The 11,678-nt window shown below is 34.6% G+C and overlaps 1 protein-coding gene across 1 annotated transcript; it reads left to right on the forward strand.

Annotated features, from left to right (window-relative positions):
* Positions 1-7,725: 7,725 nt before the first annotated feature.
* Positions 7,726-8,537, forward strand: LOC103933755 (auxin-responsive protein SAUR71-like). Its single transcript, XM_009343441.3, has one exon. It carries the CDS (start codon positions 7,830-7,832, stop codon positions 8,247-8,249), a length of 420 nt encoding a protein of 139 aa, XP_009341716.2. The 5' UTR covers positions 7,726-7,829; the 3' UTR covers positions 8,250-8,537.
* The last annotated feature ends 3,141 nt before the right edge of the window (positions 8,538-11,678 follow it).

The raw sequence follows: 11,678 nt of genomic DNA on the forward strand, positions 1-11,678 counted from the left end.
TTGCCTTTTCCATAATTTTGTTCACACGTGCATCACGCAAATGAAATGTAGTAGTGAATGTAGTAATTGGTGTGCGTGCATCACGCAAATGGAAATTAAAGAAGCTTTTGACAAATTCGGCACGGTCATCACTAACTTCATTGTCATTTTTTCAATTAAAAAAGTAATTTATTATTTTGTGTAAAGTTTGACCACAAAATATTGTGCTAATATTAGTAGTGAACCTCTAAAATATAAACTAAATACTATTTTGTTATATTTGCAATGTGATACTCTATTCTCCTTTTCTTTTAGTGTTGAATATTAGAGTTTTACAAACATAAACAAGTACGTAACGCATGCATTTTAGTGCTCAAACTTTGCAATCTGATCATAAAATATAGCCGATTAAAACCCTATTGGACTCTAAACTTATCACATAAGGGTTTAAGTTTAGTGGAAACTGAAATCAGTTAGAGTTGATATTTGAACAAATGTTTTTTCCTTTAAAGTAGGACAATGTGGTCGAACACTAACCGTTTATATCCCAGTTGGCATTTAGTGGACGTGCAGTTTTTGCCAAACTGTTTCGATGGTAGGAAGAAACGGTTGTGATTTCACGTCTATAAAATAGTTAAGTCCTTGCTCAAGAGGTCCACGTTCTTTTTCTGTAACTAGCCATAGTCTAGCGAGAACATAAGATTCCCATTGAGTAGAAGACTTCTCCCCGATCATTCAGTAATGTCTTCATCATGTTTGTTTTGATTCATACTATGTACTTCACTTGTTTCATGTGTTGTAGCTAGCCTTTAAAGTTCCAACAGTTAAAGCTAAAACATATAGTTCAAGTTCTTTTGTAACTCTATAAAATTGAGTCAACTGGTTTGTTTTGTTTTGTCTATTTATTTTTTGGTTTAAGCACTCAAATATAAACGATAAGGTTAAAAGTATGATATAGTCGTCCAGTACAGACACGTCCCCACAAAATAAAGTGATGCACGTGGCAATCTCACACTTTTTTTTCTTTTTCTTTTTTTTTTTTTAAAAATTCGAATGAAACATAATTCCCTAATTAATTAACAAGATTATTGGAATAGTACTTTTGAGTAATTCTCAAAATTTCTAACGTTATATTTTTTTTTAATAAAAAAAACCGGTTGGTGGTTTTGCAATAAAACCGCTATTTCACATGTTGAGAAGACTTATAGAAATATTTCAACCTCCTCTTAGCAACTATTGTGTATCACACCAGCGTCAAGAATTGAATTCATGACATACTGTGTAGAATACGGACATGAAATTCTTTTCCAACAATTGGGGAACACTTAGTTCAAATCTTGGGTTTTCAAACGCAGATTATTCGTCACACTTAAAAGCTAAAATTTTGATTTTTCTTTTGGATCACCATGATCTGAAGTTAAAGTTCAACGGATTAGAAGGTTAAAGGTTAAGGTGAAACCACATATTACGTTATACCAAGAAGGACGGACACGAAAATTCCCATTTTATCCCGGCTTCAAAAAACAAAACCAAAACAACGCCTGCGATCGCGGCAAACAATAAAATTGATTTTTTTTTTTTTTGAAAAATTTTAACTAAAAATCTGAAATTCAAAGTTTTCAAACATTTTTTATTAGTTTATTTTTATTTTTATTTTTATTTTTATTTTTAAGGGAGAGGTTTCGTGTGGAGGGGGACTTTTTTGTTTTTTTATTTTTGGGGGGGGGGGGGTGGGGGGTTGGTGTGGACATAGTCGGCGCAGTTAATCGAAATTGATGAGTGGCGAGTGAAGGCAAGGGAACGTGACACGTAAGAAAAGGAATGCGTGGAAAAGCGTGATTCAAAGTCACGGAACCTTACCTGCAACAGCCGGAAGGATCCTCTTTGAATTCATTTAGAATTATAAAAATCTTCAATTCGTGTCCGATCATCGTATATCGTCTGGTTAGTTTCACCAAGTACTATTTATATTTAATTTAAAATAATTTATGATGACGTGATGTACAATAAACGAACACAATTTAAAAATTCTTAAAATCTTCACAAAAAGTATCAAGAGAAGAACCTCATTCCTGCAATGGACTACAGAAAGACGACCCGTTCGGAAACTGCTAATTACGCTGCCATCTTTTCGCTTTCGCCGAGTCCCCGCCCTTTTTTCCCTTACTTTTGTTTGCATTTTATTCAATATTCTTCATCTTTTACTTCTTCTTCTTCTTTTTTTATTTATTTTTTATTTTTTTAAGAAAATTCACGAAATTTTTTAAAAAACTTTAGGTTTAATCAAAATGACAAAATAAATGGTAAAGTAAATAGTACTATGAGTGACTTTTTAGACTAAAAATGTTATTAACGTTAAAAATGAATAGTCCTATGATTGTTTCATTAAGACTTTATTTTTTTTGGGTTGATTTTCTTTTAGGAAAAATTACACCTAAGGTTTAGTACGTTTAAACTTTAATCTTGAATTGAGTCAATGGTTTTTAATTATTTCAAGGAGAGAGAAATTTTAATGCACTTGTGTTAAGTGACCAAATAGCTACTGACGGCAAGAAGTTGATCTTTCATTCCATTTTGTTTCGTCTCCGTTCAATTTCATTCCCATTTTTTTTCTTTTTATTTTTTAATTTGCTTCAACAATTTGGGTTCATATTTGGTTTCGCTCCGTCTCCGGTTCTCACCAATCCCACAGATCCCAAAAATTCGAAGCCCAAATCTTCAGCCCCTGAAGCTGTGGATTGCTGAAACCGTGTTGTTTGCAGTTCCCAAATTGGGCAGACGCAAGGCTAACGATGCAGGCTGCGGTGCGAAGAACAGTGTGGCAGCGAGCTTGAGGAGCGTTGCATAGGGCCTTGGATTGTTAAGGTTGCAGTGGACTGGAGCTTGGTCCTTCGCGAGTTGCAGAAGGAGTACAGGTTCTGGGTTTTTCCAAGATACTTTTGAGTTTTATTGGTGAAGGGACTGGTAATGCTGCCATGCAAGGTTCTCAAACCCATGGGAATTAATCTTAAAGATAAACAAGTTGAAGTGGAGAAGATAATTGGAAGGGGTAATGGATTTGTTGTTGTTCAAATTCAATTCATTCCTTGCGTAAAACGAGTTTTGGAGCTGTAATTGCTACACATCTATTTCCGTGCAGCATTTCTTTTCTAATTTTAGTTATATAACAAAGTCTACAAAGATGTGATTTAAATCTTTACAAGTTATTATGTGGTTGATTTTCATTTGATAGTTATTAATCTTTATTTCAACTTGAATTTTAATATGGTGATCATGGATTTCTTTTTTTGTATTGATGACATAATGTATTTAGTTTGCAAATAATTTGAAACCGAACCGCAACCAAATGGTTTGGTTCCATATTATTTCAAGCTTCAAAACCGTACCAAACTGAATTATAAAAAATTTCAGTTTCGGTTTCGGTTTTAGTTTCACCACAAACACACCGAACCAATCCATGCCCACTCCTATACTCTAGGATGGGTTGAACTGATTATGCTAAAATGGTGAATGACAGGTTGGACTGATTCTGCAAAAATGATTGAAGACGGGTTGAAATGATTCTGCTAAAATGGTCAAGGACTGATTGAACTAATTATGCAAAAATAATCGAGGAAAGATTAAACTGATTTTGCAAAAAATGGCCGAATAAGGGTTGAACTGATTATGCAAAAATGGTCGAGAACGGGTTAAACTGATTCTGCAAAAATGATCAATTACTGATTGAACTAATTCTGCAAAAGTTGTTGACGATGGTTGAACTGATTATGCAAAAATGGTCGATGACAGGTTTAACTGATTTTGCAAAAGTTGTCGAAGACGGGTTAAACTGATTCTACAAAAAAGATCAAGGACTGATTAAACTGATTCGGCAAAAGTGGGTAAGGATTGATTGAACTGATTCTGCAAAAGTGGGTAAGGATTGATTGAACTGATTCTGCAAAAATGGTTAAAGACGGGTTCAACTGATTCTGCAAAAATGGTTGAGAATGAGTTGAACTGATTATGGTAATAAAGGATACAAATTGATTCTACATATAATTTCAAAACTAATTATATAGAAATAGTCGAGGATGGGTTAAGCTTATTGCACATATTAATTTTGTTGGAGTTGTGAGGGTTGAGTTCTATCAGCTGCCCTAAAGCCTTAGGGGTATGACTAGTATTTTAAAACATTGTTTCCATATTTTTGGGTTGGGCTTTAATTATTTTTAAGTTTTTGTCTCTCATTGACATGTTTAAAAGTCATTGGAATTTCTTAAAATATAGTTAATTTTTTTGTCTCTATATATAATACTCCCTTTGTTTTGCCTTTTTTTACTAGCATTTCAACTAGAAAATAGAAGGTAAATATGAAAAAACTTTAGAGGGAAAATAACCAAGGTTGAGCCTATGGTTTAGGTCATAGAGAATTTGACGTGTCAAACTATACACACAAATTTAATTGTGGTCAAAGGCGGATGGACTCTGAGACTAAGGTACTCTTAGGATCATTCGGGATCCGAAAAATATACATGTGAAGGTCTTCTGAGGTATTTGATGAATGTCTGCTAACTATATCTCAACCAGTTGCGTTGACAACACTTGACAAATTATCTCTATATCACTTATCAAATTGCTTTGACACATGTCAATATCTGTTGACATGTGTGATGACGTGTGTGAAACATGATTTGGTTGATGATAACAAGTTCATCAAGTGTTCAACGAAATGCCTTAGTGAATATGATTTTTTTGAATGCTTCGCATTGATTCTATCTAAAAACATGTTTTAAACACCGGGACCCTTCGAGATTCTAACCCTGAATTTGTCACTGATTGTGGTGTTGGTTTTTAGAGCCAAGTGTTATGAAAAACACTTTTCATTATTTCAATAGGTAAGTCTAAGTGAAGTAATTGCTTGTGTTATGGATGAGTAACAAGTCCTGGAATTAATGTGTAGTTTGGACGCAAATAAGAAATATTGCTCTTTATTATATGGCCCTCATGGAAATTTCAAATGAGAAATCAACTCAATTAATATTAGAATTCATTTCATTTGAATGGAATAATTTTATTACCAAGTTTATTTGACCCAATTAAATTTCATGATATGTCTATATGTATATATATTTATATTTTGTATTACAAAGTTCATACATGGATTGGTGACTTGTAGATGTTGCATCATGACATGTATTAGTACTATCTTAGAACGCAATTTTCCACTTTCTCGATTTTATTTTAATTATAACAACCCCTCCAAGTAAAGTGGAGGAAGCAACTGATTATTAATAAGGAAAACTAATAAAAAAGGTTTGAAAACTTTGAGTTTTAACGAAAATGATAAAAATGTGTTGTAAGTGAATAGTACCATGAGTGACTTTCTAGAGTAAAAATATAATTTTTCGTTAAAATAAATAGTACCGAGAGATTTTCATTAAATTTCCCTTATTAATATCTACTCTTCAGTGTGCAAAATGACAACTTTTTAATATAGACTTTTCAAATCCTCATATAGACTTCATTCTTCAGTCGTATTGATACACAAGTCAGACACGCGAAACATGCGTAGCCAGTTACTTTACAAGTGAGCAACCGTTGACTGCAATACTACGAATGAACTTGGAATTTTATCCAAAACCAATTGATAATAAAAAGTAATCCAAGTGATGGCGAGAGTTTATGCGTTAATGATGTAGAATTAGGCTTATATCAAGGGATTGACTATTGAGTCCCTCCAATTGTAAGTGGGAAAAAAAATGATATTGAAGAACATAATCCACGCATATTGATATTATTATCATGGATTAGAAAATCTTGTCTTTTTCATAGAATTTCGATTTCCATGGTGACAAAATCGATCATATATAAAAAAAATAAAAAAATAAAAAAGAGAAAGAAATGATGACATAATGGTAACTACAAGCGGTGGCAAATCCAGTATTTGAATTTAGGTGGTCTGTTCAAATTCAAGGCTTCTTCTTATTTTTTAAATACAGTGCGAAATGCGTAAAAAAAAAAAATCAATTTATTTATTGAGTCATTTCGTCGAACACTTAATCAGTGATATTGAGAGAGTTTGTCCGATGTTGTCCACTCAACCCATTAAAATATGTCTGACATGTATTACATCAAACATTTGATAAGAACAATGAGATCCGTATAAAACATTCGAAAAATCCTTTAAAGATCTTCACATCTATATTTTCAAAACTTTAGGTGGTTCTGGGACCATCTAGATCCCAGTATGCATCCGGTTCTGACTACAAGTGGTTTAGAACGAATTCTTTAGGATTGTTATCCATATATGAGAGAAAAAATAAAACCAAAAAAATAAGGAAAAAAGGTAATGCGGTACTTTTAAAGTGACAACTTTGAGGCAGTTTCCAAATTTTGTTTGCTCTGATTTCTTTGAGCAGATGGCATACATGCATGCAGTAATATCATCCCGTGACAGTTTGCTTTTTTGTGGAATGGTTTTGGAATGTTTTTTTCTGCATGTTCTTTCGAATGTATTTATATCTATAAAAAAAACACCGATTTTGTGGCAAGAAATGATTGGAACATGCAAAGTTTCAATAGCAACTTGCTGTGTATCACTTTAGCAAAAATGGTGAAACTTTTAAAATCCTTGAAACTTTCATCTGTAAGAAAACCAGAGACACGTATATAGAAAGTGAGGGTAAAATTATAAAAACTAAACAGTTAAAAGAGAATGAAAGTAACTACGCTTTCCCTAATTTTCTCCACATTCCAACGTTCACAAACATTGACGTTACAGTTACTCGAAGGAGACGGAACCGCCGATGTCTTTTCTTCTCGATCGTATCTCTCTTTTGATGCAATTAGCAACGAGTATTGTGCTTTCCACTTTTCTCTACTCACTGCTTGCACTTACCAAATCCAAAGAATCGTCACTTGCCCAAAGGAGGATGGATAGGCGAAGGGGCAAATGGTTAGCAAGCATGGATTACCATCCTTCATCGAGCAAGTGCTGATTAATTTGGTAAGTGCAAGTAGCGGGTAGAGAAAAAGTGGAAAGCACAACACTTGTTGCTGTCTACATTGAAAGCGTAACTACAACATTAGCTAGAATGTGAAGAAAATTAAAGGAAGCGTAGTTGTTTTCACTCTCTTTTAATTGTTCTTGTTTTTACAATTTTACTTGCTTTTTATATTTGGTTATTTACCTTTCTCACTTAATATACAGATAGAAGGGAAATGCTAAATAGACTCTTTCAAAAGTAAGATTTTCTATGAATTCTTCGCCATCTTATATTTTTTGCATAATATTCATGCCAACATTGTAAAATATTGTATCAAAACATAAAATGACGAAGAGTTTAATAGAGAGTTTTACTTTGAAAAAATCTCGTTAGCATTTCTTAAACATAGAAAAAAAAATGAGATTAAAAGATGAATGCCAAACCTGCAGTCTTTACCTGCAAAGGCGAATGATGGTGCCCACCAAAAATCTAAAACAAAAGAAGAAAGACAATACGGTAATTTAATTATAATTCTGCAATCAAGAAATAAAAAATGATTCATGATATTTAATAGTTTTGTTTAAGAATAATTAAAAATTTGAAGGTAAAAAAAAGAAAAGAAAAGTCTGTCTCACTTATTGTACCTGCCAAGTACGCCTAATTGTACCTCCCAATGTTCTCTCATCATCACCTTTCCATGTCTTAACATTTCACTATGACAGTCTCTCTCTCCTCCGCTCTTTCTTCTATTCTTTCTCTCTCTAGCCCTTTATATATTCCCTTCCGCACCTCACACCCCTCACACCCACTTCTCCAATTCTTTCTCTCTAAAAAACTCTTCAATTCTCTCTCTTCATCTCCTTACGCCGTCCGTACATCACCATGAAGCAGCTGATCCGCCGACTCTCCCGCGTCGCCGATTCATCGCAGTACTGCCTCCTGCGCTCCCCGGCCGACGCCTCCGCCCGCCCGCGCAGAAACGAGTCCTTCCGTGTAAAGCTCCGGCGCCGGACATCATCCGCTGGCGAGCCGGTGGTCCCCGAGGGCCACGTCCCGGTCTATGTCGGCGAGGAGATGGAGCGGTTCGTGGTCAGTGCCGAGCTCCTGAACCACCCGGTCTTCGTCGAGCTCCTCAACAAGTCGGCACAGGAGTACGGCTACGAGCAGAAGGGAGTCCTCCGGATCCCATGCCACGTGATCGTCTTCGAGCGCGTGCTCGAGGCGCTCCGCCTCGGACAGGCCCCGTCGTGCGACCTGCACGACCTCCTCAACTCGAACTCCGTCGACCTGAGATCCTGGTAGATTTGGTAATTCAGGGAAATGTTTTGGCCTTTTATGTAAATACATCGATTAAAACGAAGCGACGCGAAGCGATACGTTTTTTATTTTATTTTTTGTGGGGTGGGGTGTTGTTGTAAAGGGAAGAAATACTAGTGAAATGCTAGAAATTACAGTCGTAGCAGAATGGAAAATATTTGTACTTCTTTGTCCCAAATTCTGTGTTCTGTTTCTTCTTGTCTTAATTTTCTGCTTGTTTCCCAAGAAAATATGGGATGGAAAATGGTAAAGAAAAGAAATCATGTAGCTCTACAGTTGAGATTCCGCATACCTGTGCTTAAATTGGCGGTATTAGTATGTTCTTCCTCTGCACTGAATTTCGAATCTTTCATGTGTTAGAGTAGATTATTGCTAATATTAAAATTTGGATTCGTGGAAAATTGGATGAAGAAATTATTCATTTGTTTTGGGGTTAGCGAATAGTGAGTTGTATTTCCAGACAGTGTTTTGCATTTTCTGGGAGTCCAAACGGGGCAGAGTTTTCCTGGAAAATGAGGGCGGCACGGAACCAGGACACGAAGTTGGGACCAAATCACGGAACTGGGACTGTGTTAATGTCGGGGGTTGTAACGTCCCAAACGGATCTGGAAAAAGTTTTGATGCCATACGACCGAGTTGAAAATGGTGTCTTTTCCGTAATTTGCGTGTTTGTTGGTGGCTGTTTGAGTGTAGGGATAACTTTGTCTGTCTGGATTTCTGGTGAAGGGTGTTTTTGGTCAATTCGCGTGGATGATGGTTTCGGTTGATTATGAAGTTTTGACCGTGGTAGATGAAGGGCTGAAGCACAAGCAAGCATCAAATAAAAAAGTAGAGTGTCATCCTCGTAGTTTAATTTCAAAAATTGTATTTAAAATCACTTCAAGAGTAAAGTAGTCAATCAAGTTATATATGCCGTTTCGATTCAATAATACAATGTTACATTTAAATTTTTTTTTGCCACGTGACAGTAAGTTATTAGAACAGAATGTCATGTGTGAATAAATTTATTTACTGATAGTTGATGCACGGTTAGGTAAGCTACTATTAGGTAAGTCAGACAGAGGTGATACTTTGGGTTTTAAAGATGTCAATCAAATTAGAGCGAGGGTCGAGTCGAGGTAATATTGACTGTTGATACATTGTGGATTTAAAAGGCTTCAGTAAAGTTAGTAGTAGGTAAGATAGAGATGATATTGATCGTTGATACCTTGTGAGTTTTAAAGGTGTCAATCATGTCAGTGAAATCCAACAAGAATGATCTGATTGTTGATGTACACATGATTCATAATGCATCAACAGACAAAATTAACCCACGCATCGTATAAACTGACTAAACATCCTTCTACCAAGAATGTGGGTGTAGTTACAACTTACAACCTTGCTTAGTACAGCAGTAATATTTTAGAGGGAACAAAAAGAAAAACAGCAAATTATATATACCAACTATGGCCAAACATGCACATAATCCGGCAGTTAATCTTGCCTAAACTCAATGATTAAAAGAAACTGTCAAAATAAATCTCATTCAACGCACCAACGATTTAGAGTCCAAATTAGATAAGTCTAGATACACAAATCAAGGCATACATTGCATGTCCACCTAAAGCAACGACACCATGACTAATTCCTTAATACATTTGCCACCTAATATGAATAAGGATTGAGTAATGTTATGAGGATTAAATTTGTAGACAAAATTTTAAAAACTAAATGACATGAAAGTTGATGATTGATTTATTACTTAAACGTTGATAAACGTACTTATCTATTGGTGACACATCATTAGTTTGTAAATTTTGTCTACAAATTTAGTCTCCATAGCATTACCCTTAAGTCTGCATAGCAATATTGCACAGTTCAGGAAGTCACTACTAAAATTTCTAAAAGGTAATTACGTACTAATTAGAAACTTAATTAGTAACATTATTGATTAGGTAGCTAGAGGGATAGAGAGCTTATAACTTGATCTCATATTAATTAGTTGAAATGTAGATTGATTACCATGCAATCGATACATATCACTGAAACTTGTCAAAGATGCTTTGGTGGCATGCCTCTAACTTGTCAAAGATTTCTAGGTAGGTAGGTTTTTTTTATCGATCTTTTCAAGCAAATGTACCAATATTATTACTTCAAAATTTATCTTGAGTAGGTGATATGCTTGTGTCACTTATATTTATACGCTAGTATATATCAAGGATTTGATTAATTTAATTTAATTTTAACATTTTCATAAGAAACAAGTGTTAATTATTTGTTTTTCCGCGTAAAAAACAAAAACCCTAATTGGAGCACAAACATGAACGGAAAATACAAAGTCTACCTAGCTACCTCTCTTTAATACTAAGCTCTAAACATTGATCATAACTATAACTAGCTTAAGATCCATGCATGGTCTTTGAACTAGCTAGTAACACTAACATCTTTAGGAACGACGGCGTAACGAGTTAGATTTATAATAAGATAAGGATTCGAACCCGTTCAATGTAAGTTTTGTTCGGCGTCAGTTTTCTGACTTTTGTATAGTGTTTACGGTATATCATTAATGAGTTCTATGTCAAATCTTGTTAGTTAGAGCTCGTGCATTGCATAATGCAAAGACGAAAAACTTTCGTCCTTTTAGTATGCATGTTCTCCTAACTCCTCTTGCTCCCAAAGGATGGAAAAATACATATATGGAACATAAGATTTTAAAAAGTCTGCTTTATATGGAGCTGAAAAATAGCAAAATTCTAATGGGCAAGGATTACACCAAATGCTAGGGGCATTACTGAAATGAGGTAGTTTGTGTCCTAACCTCAAATCTAAATGCATTATGCGCGCCGGGCCAAATTAAACATAGTGGCTTATTTGGAAGTGCTTCTAAAATGGTTGAAAGCGTTTTTGCTGAAAATATTTTCGGAACCAATAATTGATAAAAATGCAAGTAAATCCTAAAAATAATTAAAGTGCTTTATGCAAGAAGCACCAATTGTTGTAGGAAACACTTAATTAAATGATTTTAGAACTCTAAAACATTTTCGTTAAAAACGGTTTCAGTCGTTTTAAATGCAGCCCTTAAACTTACTTATATGTGTTTGGTATTCCTAATTAATACATAAAAATCGAGGATTGGTGCAGTCAATCTGTCTTTATAATCCATGATATATTTTTGAAAGTGCAATTAACAAACATGACCTTACTTTATATATCAGATTTGTATATATCAATTTTACGACCAAAAAATAAAAATAAAAAGAGAGGATTATTTTTTGGGGGAGCCCATTTGCCTATGAATATGATATATGCAAATCTGATATTCCGATGACTATGTAATTTGTCATGACATATGAGTAGGCTAAGGTGGTCTCAAACAAGAAATCATGGAAAATGGTGGTAGAATATATTGGGTTCAAGACCCCACAAAAAAATTAT

This window comes from the organism of the source record quoted next, unplaced genomic scaffold (assembly GCF_019419815.1).
Source record: "Pyrus x bretschneideri cultivar Hongxiangsu unplaced genomic scaffold, Pyrus_bretschneideri_v1 Contig7, whole genome shotgun sequence".
NCBI classification, from domain to species: domain Eukaryota; kingdom Viridiplantae; phylum Streptophyta; class Magnoliopsida; order Rosales; family Rosaceae; genus Pyrus; species Pyrus x bretschneideri.